The following is a 17,487-nucleotide window of genomic DNA, read 5'->3' as shown; positions in this document are numbered from 1 at the left end:
CCACCGCCGACGGTGTCGTCATGGAGGTGCCCGACGTAATGGCGCCACCGGCAGTCTGATCGACCACCACAACACCACCTAAGGCATTGAGCACCGCATTGGCTGAAGCATTTCGCGCTGAGAGCACAGCACGTATTTTCGCAAAAGCCGCACTCAAATCGAGTTTCTCATCGGCCCAGTCGATAGCCTGAGCTTCTTGTTCGGCCAGCTGCACCGTCGTGGAGGTGTTGCTGTTGCTGTTGTTTTGACTCACCCGTTTGTGATTGTCCGGCAGGTTCAAATAGCACTCGTTGTCGAAGCGAAATTGTGACTGTACACGTGTGTATGTATGTGTGTGTGTTTGCGTTGATGATGTGGAGAAACGACGCGTAGAGCAATTCGAAGATGACACGACGCGGTAAATTTGGAATGATGAAATAGAAATTTCGTAAAAGATTTCGTGAATGATTTCGGTCGGTTTAAGTATTTTTAATGGACACAAGTATGTTAAATTTTCATATACATATAATACGAAAGCAAAAAATTTAATATCAGGAAATCGATTTGTGGTGATTTATTATATCGAATGTTGAACAAAGACAGCAGAAAACAATTATATATTGTTTTAGCAGTTGTATGTTGTTGCATTTGCGATTGTGCGTACAAGCAGCGTGTTGAGAAAGAGAGAACAAGAAAGAGGACGAAACAACAAAAGTGAGTTTACACTGTGAAATTTACTTATTTCACCGTGCGACAGTAAATTTTACACACAAAAAAATCAACATAGAAGCTCGTAAAACCATAAGCCAAATATAGGAAAATTTTTAGTTTCTCTTTCTGAAAGCAGAATTTTTTAAAAAAACTTTGAAATTTAAAAAAATATAAGAAACTTCAAAAGATTAAAAAAAAATTGTAGAAAATTCTGTAGAATTAAAACCGATTAAATTTTGATTATTAGGTAGTGAAAATGTCTTTTTATCCTTAAATTTCTTTGAAATTTTGCAATTATTATAAAAAAAATTATATGTTCAATACACTCCAGCACATTCTCTAAATTTATTCTCCTAACTTTATTTACTTATAAAATTAAATTAAATTAAATTAAATTTTTAATACCTATTCATTCTTTCTAACCAAAAAAAATATTTTTTTTTAAATTCTATAGAATTTTTTCTTTTATTTGGTGCCCATATTGTTACTATACATTGTACTGAATTTTATAAATAATTTTTGGAATTAGTCCTATCCTTGAAACTACAAAGTCCTTTAAAAAAAATCTTGACTTCGGAGAGAAAAACCAAAAACGCGGTTTTACTACATTTGGTTCAAAGCTTCGGGTGTAAATTGATTTCTTCGTCTGTTTCGCAATGTTTTTTTATTTTTGTCGCACGGTGTTTTCTCTAAAACTGTCTATAAAACTATTTTTAATACATAATTTCTACACCAACGTAAAAAGCCAGTGCTCTATGATGTTCTTAATTTCATTTTTTTTATTTTTATTATTTTATTTTTAACTCACCTTGTAGCCCGGCCCCAGACGATGCATCGCGCATATCTGTTGCGTTGTCAACGCTTCGCTGAATAGGTATATCGCCGACATTTGCCCGCAAAAGACGCGTTCCTCATCCAGTTCGGGCGTTGCGCCAATGTAACATTTGTCGAATGGCTACAAAAGGAATAAGGAGGTGTAGATCATTGTAGATATATTAGATCGCACCAACTTGCGAGCAAACAAACAAAAAAAAATTTCGCCATACACCCCTGAGTCCAAGGTATTTATGCAAGGAAATTTCGAAAACAAACATTTTTTTGCCGAATTTAGGGTTTACGTTTTTACATTTTACGAAGGCAAATACATACGGCAATAAAAAATACTACTGGAATAATCGAAATTCTTCCTTAGTAAAACTTTAATGCATTTTGGTGTTCTTTAAATTACTAACATTAGGGTGGTACGTTAGGTTGATAAGAACTGAGGGTAATTGAGGTCAATGAACTTTGGAAAAAAAACATCGATTTATTTAAAAAATCAACTCATCAGTTATGTAATAAAAATAAAAAAAATTTTTTGGAATTGCCTTACAAAAGTATTCTAGACTCGAAGGGGTACGAAGAACTTATTTTTCCTGGTATGGTCTAATTTACATACATATTTGTGCGTGTAATTATGCTGGTAATTGAAGTAATTACGAATAGTAAAAATTGCTCTTTACTTACGTCGTTTGTTGAAACGAACCACGCCATTTCGGTACTGGACGCCAGTTGTCCATTAACGAGGCACTTTATTTCGCTTTTCGTCCAACGATTATATATGTACACTATGGCAATCATGTACCACTGTAAGGAAAGAGAAAAAAATGTTAAAATATATTCGAGTAATAGAAGTATTGCGAGACGGGGTATTTGCAATATTCCAGAAAAAATATCGTAAAGTACAAGGTGGAAAAAGGTAGAAATTTAAGAAATTATATGGTCTATCAAATCGTGCTGCATTTGTGGTCTGTTACGCTTAAAAGAGAGTGTCATCTACTAAGAATAGATAATGATGTAAAATCGATTTTTTTACCCGTAAGTCGGAAAACTAACTTTCCTGTCACATATTTTGAGAATTATAAATAGACATTATCAAAGCAAAACGGATCTGTATGCTGTTTTTACAGATCAGGTAATTTTAATTTTTTTTTTTTAATTTCTATGAAAAAGAATTGAACTTTTACAAGGAAAAAATTAAAATAATAACAAATCTATTGTGTTTTGTTTTCATTTTTATTAAAGCCTGTTCCTTTGCCAAAAAAGCTAGCTACTATCGATGAAAATCGTTGCATAAATAAACATGTTTTGAATGGTCTAAAGAAAATGTGCAAAAAGCAGGAAATAATGTAACTCATACGCCATGCGGTATCTACTAAATGGCCGTATACTTGCATACTCCTACATGGCGTATGAGTAATATTTTCCATGTTAAAATTCGAATTTTTCTTCACTCGCAATGCAAAATTAAAATGAATTATCTTGGGAAAATGACCTGATGTAGAAGTTTACGTGTCTCGGCGTTTTTTGTGTGTGTAGCGCCCCTACAGTGTAATATACAGTTAAGATACAGCAATCAATCGAAATCCATTTGCCGGCATGCAACAGTTCACAGCTTTGAGGTTGATATTGAGGACGGTGGAAAAAAATGCACCAAGCTAAACGTAGTAATTTTTCTTATGGAGGTTGCTGTAGAATATTAATTTGTCATCCAGGGAAACAGTTCGATATTTAAATAGGCAGCTCTAAAACAAACAATAAATCGTCTTTCAACGTCTTTGGGTTTTATGTGGAACCTGATTGCTTTGGTTTTGAATCATTTCCTTAGATATAAAATCCAAACAATGGAACATATTAAGGTTGAAGCTGTCCTTTTTAAAGGTCCGAAACAAACCATGATGCGGGCAGTTGAAGGGTCAACCAATTTACGAGCATATTGCATGCTAATTTTTACTAAAGGTGTCTGAAAACAAGAACTCGAAATACATACAGTGGTCGAAACAATTACAGCCGCACCACATTTGTGCAATATTTATAAAAAAATCAACAAACTTTCCTAAAAATTTCCAACTTTTTTAATTAGATTTTCTAGAAGGATTCCGAGTACACAGTTTTGCAGCCTATCGAATTTTAGTGAAATAAAGTACAAGTACCAAATAGCTAAAAATTACGGTTGCTTTTTTAGATTTTTTTGTCCCATTTGCTGCATATAACGAATACAATTTATTTTTATATGGAAGAAAACAGTAACATCTTCGAAAAAAATTCTAAAAACTCAACCGTAATTTTAAGCCATTTGAAAGTTATACTTTATTTTATTAGAATTTAATGGGCTATAGAACCGCATACTCTGAATCTTTCTAGAAAATCGAATCAAAAAAGCGCAAAATTTTTACGAAAGTTTGTTGATTTTTTTTAATATTGCTTGGTTTATAGGGGATTTGTTAAAAACTGGACTATATTTTTATAAAAGTTTAATCAAAATCAAATAAAAAAAGAAAATGGTGAAACTTGTCAAAATGTGGTGCGGCTAAGTTTCAACGTAATTTAAGTAATTAGTATTTAACGGGAGAGAAAACACTTCTTATAGCCATTTTCTTCAAGAATTTCGCAAAACTCCATAAGAATCAGAATGATTCGATAATTACACTGGTTTACAACAAGAATGTTCAATGGATGCCACTATCCAATTCCTATGTAATTTTAATTTTTTTTTTTGCTATGGATACGTTTTTGAGATATTTGGATTCGACTATTATTCAGCTCAAAAAAAGAGTGGTTCCACTTAATCACGTATATCTTAAGAAATAGTCGAACCATCGTAATACGAAGTACGGGAAATTAAAGCCAATGAAATTCTCAATAACACATGCATACATCACTTTTCGAGGAGTCTGATAGTTTCGGAGAAACTAATTAACAAAAACATAAAAAAAAAGAAAACAGTCGTTATTATTTTATTTTTCCCCTGTTAAAGTTTCAATTTTTTTATTAAAAAAAATAAAAAACCTGGAGTTATCATTTAAAAAAAAGTGATGTATATCAGGTGTATGGAGAATTTCATTGGCTTTCATTTGCCGTATTTCGCATTACGATTTTTCAGTTGTTTCGTAAGACATACGTGATTAAGTGGAACTACCCCTTTTTTAAAAATTAACTCGATTTTCGGAATCACCGGGCAATTCTACATAGGAATTGGATAGTGGCGTCTGGAGAACAAAGACTAAACTGAAATTCGTGATCCAATGTTGTTAAAATATTTCGTATTATTTTGGACCTATGGAATATTCGGTGTCCCTTGTGGAATGAACAAATTTGCCGTTTTTGAAAAATCGCTTTTTTTAATTCGATTTTTTTTAGTAAATTTAAATACATACATATATATGCGTATAAGCATCTTTATCATCATTTTTTGAATTGTAAGAATTAATGTGAATTAATTTAAAAACAAATTTGAAAAGATGGAGTTTTATTATTTTTAATTCTATTTTTAATTTTCGGGAACAGACCTGAACTTTTCAACCACACAGCATTGAAAACGTTTCAAGCCGCCAAAGCAAATTAAAGTGAGTGGGTGCTTGGCTTTTAATTTTCTTTATTTTTAACTAACTAAAAGGGTTATGAACACTTTAATAAATGTCCTATAAATTCGAAAAAGTGTTAAAAAGGGAACCGCCACACCCACAACTATACACTCTTAAAATTCTTAGTATATACATAAATATGTACCTAAGTGCTACGTGTAATTGCGTCAATTAAACTAAATGAGAGTACATTTATTGTATGTAATATTCAGCCATTCACACCCACCCACACTTGGCATCGATCGCCTGCGCCACACTTAAAAGCGATTCATTGTAATTACTTAAAAGTAGAAAATGTCCAATATTCGTACGCCTTATAGACCAATTCAAAATGCTGCTATATACATCAATACATTCATACATACATACATAGTTACTACTTACCTTTCTCGGTTGAAATTCATATTTCACACAATGCTGGAAACCTTTGCCTTTGACTTTCATCGATGTAAGCACCAGACAATTGCCAACAAAATGAGCTGTATAGCCGACGCCTTTCGATGTTTTAAAACTGAAAATACGAAAATAGCGAGAGAGATTGAAACAAAAATTGCTATGCCATAACAGAGGAAGTGAGTAAAAAAAAAATAGAAAATGGAAGCCACTTCTGAAATTTGAGCTGTATGAATGAAGTGAAGAAGAAAATCGAACAAATTAGTTTGAAGGAGGCATTGAAGTAGCAAAGAAGGAGAGCAAAAAAAAAACAAGAATATGGAATGGGTATGCTGCTATTAAGCTGACCAAGCGGAGAAGCATTAATGAATTGCAAATTGCAGCAATATTTCAAATTAATTAAATCAAATGGTTGACTATTAAGATGAAATGGAGGCAGAAACGAAAAAGCGTGAAACAAATGAAATGCCAATAAAATGAATTGTGGGGGAAGAATGCTGGGCAAGGCAAGCATAGAAAATTGAGTGATGGAAAGAATATGTATATGTAGGTAGAGCGTAAAAAGTAAGGCGGCAGCCTAGAAGTTGGCTAAGTAAAAACTTAAACGCAACATAATTGTAGCTGTTATTGTTGTATTGAAACATTTATTTCTTTGTAAATATAAGTGTATAGGTATGTGTATTTATACTCACCAGTAGAGGTAGGGCTTCTCGCGCTCGATATTCACCGAATTAATAGGATCCAAACGAAACCACGTTGTAAATGTAAAGCCATTTTCGTATGGCCATTTCGCTAATGGCGGCAACACCATAGCCTACAATGGGAGAAAAGTAAAAAAAAAGAACAAAAGAGGAGGAAATCAATAAATGCTTGAGATTTGAAATGAGCGTGAGATTTATGAGCACAACAATTAACTTCATTTAGATTTTCCTAGGTATTTTTTATTTTCAAACATCTATTAGCTTTCATTGTAAAATTTAAAGTAATTGCGGTAATTATTTTGAAAAGTAATGAAGGAAAAGTGGGCAGAGAAGGACTTGTAGATGTAGTCATTTATTTGTACACCAATCACCACTATAGGGTCGCCTGGCTGTGCTATTCATAAACAAATTTTTCTAGCTGCCTTCCCTTTAGCAATAATCTCAGCTGCGAGGGCGCGGCCATCGTTTGAATGACTAAACGACAGACTGACTAGGTCCTCTGTACCAAGATCGGCGCTGGCTCCCTGCTTCATCTTTCTGCCACTAATCTGCCACTAGTAATCTTCGTTTCACTCTTTTCTGGTCGTTTCATTGTTTGCGGTCTTAAATGAGCGAAATTTAGACGGTGGGCTTCTAAGTTAACTTTGATTCCATTAAGTTGATTTCGTTTAATTTCACCTAGTATCACTGTGTTTATATTAGCTGGCGCCATCTGCTGCCTCAATATGAACAAAAATGTGCAGGGGTTGTAGATTAAAGATCATTTTACAACTTTTTTGACGGCATATTATTGTTGGTTTATTCTTAAATACGTATGAACTGGTATACAATTTCAACGTCTATAATTTTAGGTTATGTAATATTGTTAAAAATTTTTACAAAGTTCCATGAAAAAACTACAAAATATTTTGCAAGCTCAGATGTCTTTAATTCGTTATCTATATTAAATTTTATAGTTAAACCCTTTTGTTAAAAAAATATAATTCATTATGGAAATTTTTTAAAATATTGCAGAACCATAGTTAGCAACATTTATGTTGCGCACAGAGAAAAAACGAGGAATTGTCCATAACATGGCATGAGGTTCTGCTTATTGCCTTTACGACATTCTCAAGTATAATCTAAAACAAATCCTTACAAAAAATATTTAAAAACAACAGGATCGGTCCTAAAAGGGTTAAGCCCTACAGCGGTGTTCCCTCTGTATATAGCTTTTCATAAGACTTGAGTGATGACTATAGAATGCAAACTATTGGGGACTGCGAAAGTCCCCATTGCATTCCAAAGGCCATTTTGCGGCTGTAAAATGCCTCTAGGACACTACGAACTCTTTGGTACACAATAGTTTTCCAAATTAGTTCGAAGCACAGAGAGTGGCACGCTACGTTCATAGTGTGGATGCTAGCCAATACTTTTCTTTAAAAACAAGTTGGTCAACTATCTTCTGAGTGTCTTTAACTCCTGTAGGTTAGGTTAAGTTAGGTTAGAGTGGCTGCCCCGCGCGTGGGTTGGAAAAGCCCGTTGTGATACCACTGGCCGAAGCCATTTGTTTCTTTCCCTCCCTTAGTAGTTGAACCACCGAGTGCGTTTAATATAGCACAAAAAGTCGAGAACGTTCGCCGAGTTCAAATCGGCTAAACAGTCTACAAAGTACTTGTTGAAGAATTGGTTGTGCATGTTGGCCAACGCGGGACAATGGCAGAGATAGTGTTCGATGGTCTCCACCTCCTCCTCGTCTCTGCAACTGCGACAGAAATCATTGGTGAGGTATCCTAACCTCTTTCCGTGTGTGCCCATCAGGCAGTGTCCGGTGATTACCCCGACTACTAATCTGAGAGAGGAGCGGTCCAGCCGGGTGAGAGCTATGGATCGCTTTACATCAATTTTTGGCCATATTTGCCTGGTAATATGACAGGTGGTTTCCACAGCCCATCTTATATTTACCTCCTCAACGAGTTTCGCCTTTAGTCTGTATTTGCAGGAGGTTAGAGATATGCCCGCATTGAAAAACGCTGCAATGGTCCGGTAAGCGAAAACTGACATTTAGTGCGAGTTCGCCAGAGTAGATCCCGCTACCCACTCTAACTCCTGTAAGGTATGTTTATTTACAGCTCTGATACCACTTTTTTATGTACATATGTCCTAAAGCTGGTCCTATCTTTTTTCTAATCCTCTTGTTGAACTAACGTGACGTCAATCTAAGTTACCCTGGCTCAGAATTCCACCAGATGTTAATCGAAAAACAAATTTAAGAAAATAACTAACTGAAAAGTCTTTACTCGGCGCAAATCCGTTCAAAAATCTAAATTTTTTCCAATGAAATAAAACCATATTTCCAATAGCAAGCCTCTAGAAATAGTAGCAGCGAGTTTTTGATATTTTTAGTTGACCCAAAAATTAGTACATATATTTAATAGAAGAGTTCTGCAGATTTATTTTAAGTTTGGTTACAATACTTGTTTTTTAATACCATAAAAACCACGAGAGGGTCTCAGTGAGACATTTATTAGATTTCCCGTTGTAAATTTCTTTGAACTAAAGGTAATCTGCGTTAAACTAAGAGCAATTTTCGAAGGGAGCTCATGTCTACTCCGGAGAGTTCCTGGGTAGTGTTGATGAAATGCGCGCCGTGGTATTTAAACTTTAGTCTAACGAATGCCGGCAACTGAGATGGAAGTTCTGGGATGATTCTACCTCGTCCTCTAAATAGCTATTGTTCCGTTATGGTATTAAGTCGAACCGCGTAGGCTACTAAAGCACAATGTCCGGTACGGGAGAAGCTACCTTGACTTCCCGCGGTCAACAACTGGCCAGAAGAACCTTGCAACTTTGTATGTCGGGGTTTTTCCCAACTCTCGTTGAACAGCTTGTAAGCCTATCTGTCCAGAAGCAGACCGAAAGTTGCCGAAAGGAACTCCTATGCCCTCCCTGTCAGAGGTGATAGTCTCAAGGGTTGCCTACCTAGCCAATACAGCACCACCCAAAATCAGCTTCATTTGGAAATATTGAGAGAGAGGTCCGACATTCCCCGGCCAGTTTCAATTACGAGAGCCCTGATTGGTGCTTTACTATCAGAATATCCATTCAACCTTATAATCAACAAAACACTGGTAAGTACTGATTAGCTACTATATAGTAGCCCTAAAGAAGCTGCAGAAATCCGGTGGCCTGCACATCAGGTTTATTGAGAGCTCACTGTTAATTTTATCAAACCTTATACTCGTAGATTGCATGTACAATTTTGAGTTGTGTTGTCAACGCAGAGGAACATCCATATGTTCAGATTCGAAATCAATGACTACCAAATACCTTTAAATTTAAGTTAAAGGAAACTGTGAGCTAGTTAAAGCCAAAAAAAGACTGTGAATTCTCCATATGTATATGTAAGTTATTTTAAAACAACCCCACCGCTCCCATGCATAATAAATGAAAATATGAATTCCGATTAAAAACACATGCATCTTTTAATACACTAAAAGCTTTTCGGCAAATAACGTCTCAAAAATGAAATGTCATTTCCTATGTGGTACGCCTAAAAGCAGACATCAGAAGCAACAGATTCAGATAGCTAATAAAATAGTTAACTGCTTCGGTGTTGCATGTGCATGTATGTATGTATACGTGCAAGAACTATATGCTAGTGGACGTGCATTTTGAGTTCACTATTGGCATTTGACTGCTAACCCTAAGGACATTAGAGAAGAATATTTTCATTTATACGCCCGTATGTATGCTACTACCACTAGCTTCCTTAGTTGCAAATTTCTTCAAGCGAAAGAGTGTAGCAGCATATGGCTTTACAACGGTCACATTTCACATAACTAACGAAATTGGATTGCGTTGAGTGGTTAGGTTAGAAACATTTACATATACATACATCCATATAACATATAGAACCCAATGCGACCTTATCGAGAGAAGGGCTAAAGAAAGTGCAAAGCTCCGTATACTAGCTTTGATTTTCATGTACATATATATGTACATGTGCGTTTGCTTGTATGAAATGCTATCTGCATACTTTTCTATGTGTTTTTCCTCCATTCATTGGTGTTGGAACTGTAAAGATCATAAATCAATATCTACTTCTTACTTGCCGCACAGAAATCAAGAGGAAATGAGAGTTTATGATTTATTGTGGCAATCTGCGTAGTAGTACTATGTATTGGTGTCTTGTTTCATTGCGGGCAGACGCACTATGTTACACTTGTTAACTTTGGTTACTTTGCTTTTGCTTTTTTTTTTTTTGGTTGCGCATTTTTCTGTTTAGCACAAAGTTAAAAGAAACTGTGACCACAATTGCACTCGGTTTGCATTGACATGAGAGGGCCCAAAGGATGATTTAGTATGAAAATACTTGCCACAATGGGGTTTATGGCATAATTGAATGCCACAAAGTACTTATGGGTGAAGCATAAAAAATAGGGTTGAATCGAAGACGTATACGTTCAGGGCGTGCAAATTGTTGGTAAATTAATGGAGAGTAAGCACCAACCGCGTTAAACCACAATAAAGCTTTTCTTCACGTTATACAAAAAAAAAAGTAATCAATATGCCACCTCTCTGCTAAGGATACTTCTAACTTTTCCAATCAATCGTGAAGCCATTATAAACGCAGGCTCGCTCATTCGCTTCCCTCTGCCTTTGGAATTGCACAAAGCTAGGACAAATTTAGTGCGCAGTCGGCGTACACAGGCGATTTTTGGATTTGCTTCTTCTTTGAAATAATTTAACTGCGGCCGCCTCGCCATCGGTTCATCAGTCAATATTTCAAGTCGCCCTCTTTGCGAACATACTATAGCGCTATGTTAAAAATTAAGCTTAATATAGGTTCAACTGTCTTTCTCTGATTCATTTCATCTACATACATACTTTTTGTCTAATCCATCAGCGTGTTGAGTCTTGCGTTTCACGTCTCAAATGAAACTGCTTCGTTTAATATTTCGTTTATTTTAGAGTGAAGGTATTCAGAGCTTAACAAAACATTCAAAGATTGTTGCTATGTGGTTGGATGGCACTGACCTCGCTTTATATAATACAAATTGGATTTCGGATGTACCATATTGTTCCTAGTTAAATTTTTATATCTTGTCGCATATAGTAGCTACGAGGATTTCTCCCAGTGTGTTTACTTATATGAAAGAGCTACAGAAATATTTGTAGATGTTATTTCAATTCCAGCCAGTGTTATATTTTAAATTCCATCAGGTCCCATTTTATTTCGCAATGCTAGATAGTTCTGAGGTTTAGTTGTACCTTTGTTTCATTCGTGCTCTTTGAGAAATTAGGTTCTCGAGTTGTTTCAAAAGATCAACCACCAATTGCTTAAATTACGCAGGGAAAAAACGGGCTCCAGTATTTTTGCTAAAGAGAAGGTAGAAAAAGACCAATAAGTCCCTCTTATTACCAGATAACCACTTTAGACAGTCAATCACCGCAAACCAGGTGCAACTAACTGGCTAACTGGAACAACTTGTTATACCCTACTTTGACGGCGGCTTCCAGATTAGGTAGAAAACCTGCTCCCAGTAGACTAAACCGCTGTCTGCTAAGGACAGGACATTTGCAGAAGATATGCTCCACTGTCTCCTCCTCTCTCAGAGCCAGTTTATAGGCATGCGATTCCAGCAAGCAATGCCCAATTGGAACCCTCACTAGTAGCCTGGCGTACTCCCCCTTGAGGGAAAGTAAAAACCTTGTGAGTATTATGTCATACTCTCCGTACATAACCCTGGACAACTTGTAGCCTTGCGTTTTGTTCCACGCCTTCTGCGCCTTCCGGATCATGGACAGGTCGAGTTCCCGTATAATCGCTGGGAGGGAAATCGGCACCTCTTCTATCGACATGGTTTCCGACAGAGCACCCTCTTTGGCCAGCCTGTCGGCCACTTCGTTGCCCGCTACGCAGTACCGATATATATCACTATTGAAATATAGCAAATTCACAGCTGCTCTGCACTCCGCCACACTTCTAAAGGAAGTGCTGTGGGATTGTAGCGCTGTCTTGGCAATCAGGCAGCTTTCTAGTTACACTTCAGCGCAGATTTGACCATAAAAGGACTTTTGTTTTTAACCTTTCGCTTGTATTCGTTTAGGCATCGTATATTCTTTGCAAAAATAAATATTTAGCACTCTTTACCCCCATACCAGTGTGCTTAAAAACAAAAAAAAAATCCAACTTTCATTGCAATTTGACAAACCCAATTTATTTTCAACATTTCGCAGTTTGCAACCAACTATCAAATGTCAGCATGCATTACCCATTTGTCTGTAATAAAAAATCAATTCTCGTTTCCAAAACTATTGTTGGCGCGTTTTTGACGCTAAGTATGCCCTTAAGGCCCGATCAACTTCTACGCGCTTTTACCAATTGAGACTTGAAATGCAAAAATCCGAAGTAAAAAAAAAAACTCTCACAACGTGGAAAAAAAGTGGTTAGAAGCAAAGCAATGGAAGAGTTGCGTTAGTGGTGGGCTTGCTGGCTGGCTAGCTGGTTTTTCTGTTAGGCTACTGGTTGTAGACAATATTTCCATACAGCGTTACTGTTATAGAGGCAACTTGCTGCTACCGCCGCTGTGGCTGTCGTCTGTCATCCGTAATAGAGTTGGGAATAATTTTGACCAATTTATTAGTGAAATGTGTTACATGGGAATTTCGTGGAGCTATCCAACTCTCCCCATAGAAACCACATGCCATCAGCCCTTTTTGTAGAGTTCTCTTTAGTTTTTTTTTTATTAGAAAAGATTTTTTATTTTCCACTCGCTGCTGGCTGTCATCATTGTTAAAAGCCATTCGCAATTTTGTCATTTATTCCCTTTGGCCGCAGGGCAGTTACATGAGCGCGCGCCGGTACTTTGCAACAAAACTTTGCCAATATTTTAGATATTTCAATGGAAAAGTTATGCAAAAAAGGTTGTAAAGAAGCGTACGCTAAAATATTTGACTATATATGCATGTGTATACGTATGTAAAAAGGATGCTGTATTGGCTAAAAAATACATGTACATGTATGACGGAAAAAGTTGTGACATTGCTGCACGCGCCAGCTAAATTGAAATATGAGGCAATGAAAATTTGAAATTGGCAACGCAATAATTTTCTATGTGTCCAGACGAGATGGCGAAAAAAAGCAATAGATAAGGATTGCTGGAATAACCTCTGGCGTAGCAATCACCAAAAAATACTGAACGAAAAAATAAGAAAAACATAAGAGGCTGACAATAAAAAAAACAGAACAGAAAATGTTGTAAAGTTTTCCCACTGATGTTGCATACAAAAGTTAAAAAGTTATTTGCATTTTTTAGCGGCAGCAGCCAAATTGGAAATCAACTTTTATCATTGTCTCCCTTTTGATGTAAATCATAATTTTGAAGAACAAAATTCAAATGGTATTTCAGTATGAGATGAGAGGAGTTTTTCTAGGAAAATAATAAAAAAATGGAAAAAAAACTTTGCGGCGATTTTCATTTCCGTGTGTCGGTCATACAGCAGCTAATTTCAATAATAAATTTTTTCATGTTTTCCTTCTGGGAAATGTTTGCTTTAGGCCTCTTTTGATGCAGCTTTGCAAAGACACAGCTATTGTTAGTTAGTCGAGGCAAGATTTGCGCCACACGGTGAATGTGTAAAAGTTTAATTATTTGCTTCGACTGCTGACTCAAAAGAGTTATGTCAACAGTTTGGGCCTCTTAAGTTGAACTATTCCCTTCCGATCTCAATAATAACTAACTTGCTTTGACGTTAACGCAAGCCTTGCCGCCTAAAAGCGTCTCCTCTCTTCAACCACATTTACTTACGGGTTCAATATTTTTTTGGACTATCGCTAATACGGTCACCAGCGGGCAGTTTCTACACTCATATGATCCTGAGGCATAAGTGCACGGGAGGCAGACGCTTAAAGGAGGTACCCCTATGAACTTCCATACGAATGAAGCGAAGCTGGACGAAAGCATTGTGGAAGCGGTCCTGCCGATTGCCTGCTCAACCTCTAGACATCGGCAAGCAAGATAAAGATTTATCTACTTTTATTACTAAACGGAAAACATGGTCTTGAGCTCACTAAAGCTATGCTCTAAGCTAGCAGGTGAATGCCTCACTCCCCTTCAAATGAGGTGGTTTAGGGTGAGTTGACTTGAGAATAGATGAGGTAAGTTGAGGTGTGGTGAGTTCAGGCGAGTTGAGATGGAACCGGGTGATTGTGGGTGAAGTATAGTGATCATTATATCATAATTAAAAACATCCGCATTTTCAGTTGTGACTCTTTATTTGCATCTGTGCCTTTAGCTTCGTTTTTAGCTCTGACCAATTCAATTAGGAAATTTCACTTCAAAAACAAAAAGAAAAAAAGATTGAATAATTTATAACAGAATAAAATCAAAAATTTATTTATTACAAGCTTTTATTTAACTTGCTCTGTATGTACGTATGACCAAAAGACTTTAAACTTCACATTTGGTTCAAACCCCGATGGCAATGCAATGCAATGCAATGCAAAACAATGCAATGAAAGATGAATTAATCCGATAGGTGGCGCAGGAGTTGAGATATTTGTAAAATCCGTATTTACTATAATCCGATTTGGTTCATATTTAGAAAGCTTGCTTTAAAAATATTTTTTTTACTATTAACTTATTTTTCATACAAATTTAAATTTTTTGCAGCAAATTTATTCTTAAAAGTATATTATGGCCTCGATACACAAACAATTTTTTATTTTTATTTTTCCTGCGAAATGAAACAAAGCTTAATTCCATTTTGTTTTCTCTGTAGAAATAATTGCTCTCTATATGTAGAATCAATCGAACTTTATTACAGGGAGCATTTTTTTTCACATTTATTTAGGTTCTGCGCCTATTGGTATGCATGCCATTAAACAAAAACAGAGTTACAACGCCTTCACGGATCGTTGCACACGTTTTATGGCTACCGTTTATTGACTCGAGGTAACACAAACACACACAAATACACATGCATACACAGCGATCAGTCGATTAATTCAAATAAAAGAATACAAACGTCTAATTCAAAAAAGCGAAAGTAAACATAAAAACAAAGAATTCAAGCATACAGCTCGCGGCGCATTTGGGATTCGATTTGCGCGCGAATCTTTGCACATAAAGTTGCAAATAAAAATGAAATGGAAATAAAAGCAAACATTTCGCCACATGATGATGTAATAAAAAGCGAGGGAGCAAATGGACGAGAATAAAATACAAACCATTGCTCCGGTTGCTACCGACAAAAAAAAGATGGAAAGATATACGAAAAAAAGGGCAGATTAAGCGGGTGATATAGTGGGGATTGAGTAAAGTAGTCAACACAGCGTAAGAACTACACAGCATCTCATAGCAGGACGGCAGGTTACTTGTGCACTGAAGGTGTTAAACAAACATACAAAAGGGGCAATTCTCACTCACATTCCGATACAAACTAACAGTAGCATTAATAATGCAACATCGTATTACGTGGCATGACGTAAAATTGCGCTACAGCAAGAAAATTAAGTGAAGCCTTGAATTTGCTCAAAGTGAATTGTAACCGACGAAGAACCTACACACGTAGTGTAAAATGTATACGTAATGTTAACATTCTTGTAAATTATTCGCAAGTAAATAAAACATTAGGCTGCTCCTACGCATGAGAATGTTGCTGTCGACCAACAGCGTAAACATTGTGCAGCCGTAAGGAGAAAAGTAATGGACGAAACGATTTAATTTACTGCAGTCCTTGTTTAACCTTCCTTTTTTCATCTTTGTCAGGTTTCGGATTGCCCGCCACTTAGTAAACCTTTAAATTTTGTGTGTGGGTTTTAACAATAGAACTTCAAATAAATGTAAACGTAAACGCAAGCGCCGAAATATTTTCTTAAGGCTTCTGAACTCATTTGCTATTAGTTAACTTACCGATCCTTTGCGACCTGGAAAACTGAAAAACACATCCGGTCCATTGCGGTGTGGCATTTGACGCAAAACATTCAGCAGTTTGGCAGAGTGGCGGGGCCATTTGGCGTTCACCGCCTTCATGGTGCCAAAGAGTAGTTTGAGCTCTTTCACTGTGATGCTGTAACTGGCCAGTACGCCCAACATTTCGATGAGCAAATCTGTAAAAAAAAGAGAATATTGGAGGACAAAATTAGTTTGTAATTTTACTACGTAGAACTTAAAAAAATATTTGGCTGCTAATCATCGCTTAATTTTAATTATTTATGAAAGTCGACCGCATATTTAAAACTCCCGTTCGACTATTGAAGAGATTTAAGATTAGGTTGGACGGGTAGGTTTAGCTTAAGAGCTCACTCAGGTCCATTATTATGCCCAGCAGAGGTTTTCCCTTGACCTGTCCTTACAAGTCTTTAAACAATCATTATTTTCTATCAAATTACATTAGACCGTCTATCAATGAATTTATTCAAGGCTCTTCAAGTTCGTGAATAAACACTCCCCCTGAAATTAAGTCGCTTTCTTCGGCGCGCGGAGCACTCGCATAGAATCTGGTCAATTATTTTTTATTTTTGCCTCATCTCTACAGCTTCTATAGAAATCACTATGCGGAGCTATGAACCAGCCGCATAGTATGAAAAAAAATTTAGTTCGAACATATGCAATATTTTTGACGGGTTTGACCTAATTTTTTATTGAGCCCGGATTTCACAATTTCTAACATTTGTACAAATTTGTTTTTTGGTAGTCACCCGATCACATTATTGGGCTATAAACTTAAGTACATAAGTATATCAAAATTGGGGCAAGGCCAGTGCCCAAACGTCTGATACGGCCTTTGCGTTTTCCCTTACAACTGAAAAATTTAAATAATCGCAGTTTCCATAGAATATTATTATTTTTTAAATCTTTTTTATATTTTTTGCTTTTTGTTCTCTAGATTTTGACTTTCTAAGCAATTCTTTTGCCTCTGCAGACTAATTTACGGTGATTTCGTTTCTTCCAAAAATTTTAGCCCGTATCCGGTGCAAAATGGGTTTGACGTTAAACTCAACCCTGTAAAAAGGCATGTTTTGCCCTCTTGTCCTTGTTTGGGTCACGCATTTCATAAAATTGTCGTTTTAAACAACCATCTGATTTTTAAGGCAACCATCTTCCCTGGCAAAACTTCACAGGGCAGAGAATGTGACCTTTCTCCATTACAAGAGTGTGTGATAAAATTTTCTCACCCTTTGCCTTTCATTTAGAATCGAACATAAAAAGAGAAAAGGGAAATCAAAAGGCGACATTTTTTGGCAGAAACGAAATCACCATTAGACAATGTACGGTAAAAATTTGCGTCCTGAAAAAAAACGTGGATTCTTG

At 36.3% G+C, this 17,487-nt stretch overlaps 1 protein-coding gene across 1 annotated transcript in view; it reads right to left on the bottom strand.

Annotated features, from left to right (window-relative positions):
* Window positions 1-17,487, bottom strand: part of LOC118753906 (neurobeachin-like) — a 156,487-nt gene that overhangs the window by 559 nt on the left and 138,441 nt on the right. Inside the window, exons 4-9 of the mRNA XM_036488786.1 lie at window positions 16,087-16,283; window positions 6,179-6,300; window positions 5,478-5,604; window positions 2,197-2,316; window positions 1,499-1,645; window positions 5-310 (exon numbers count right to left, since the gene is read on the bottom strand). Of these exons, the coding sequence (XP_036344679.1) occupies window positions 5-310; window positions 1,499-1,645; window positions 2,197-2,316; window positions 5,478-5,604; window positions 6,179-6,300; window positions 16,087-16,283 (1,019 nt within the window). The remainder of the gene's footprint in view (window positions 1-4; window positions 311-1,498; window positions 1,646-2,196; window positions 2,317-5,477; window positions 5,605-6,178; window positions 6,301-16,086; window positions 16,284-17,487) is intronic.

The sequence above is a fragment of the Rhagoletis pomonella genome, unplaced genomic scaffold, assembly GCF_013731165.1.
Source record: "Rhagoletis pomonella isolate Grant_MI unplaced genomic scaffold, Rhpom_1.0 Rhpom_scaffold_00002, whole genome shotgun sequence".
Classification (NCBI taxonomy): domain Eukaryota; kingdom Metazoa; phylum Arthropoda; class Insecta; order Diptera; family Tephritidae; genus Rhagoletis; species Rhagoletis pomonella.
The sequence above is the reverse complement of the archived record's forward strand: the minus strand, read 5'-3'. Positions and strand labels throughout refer to the sequence as shown.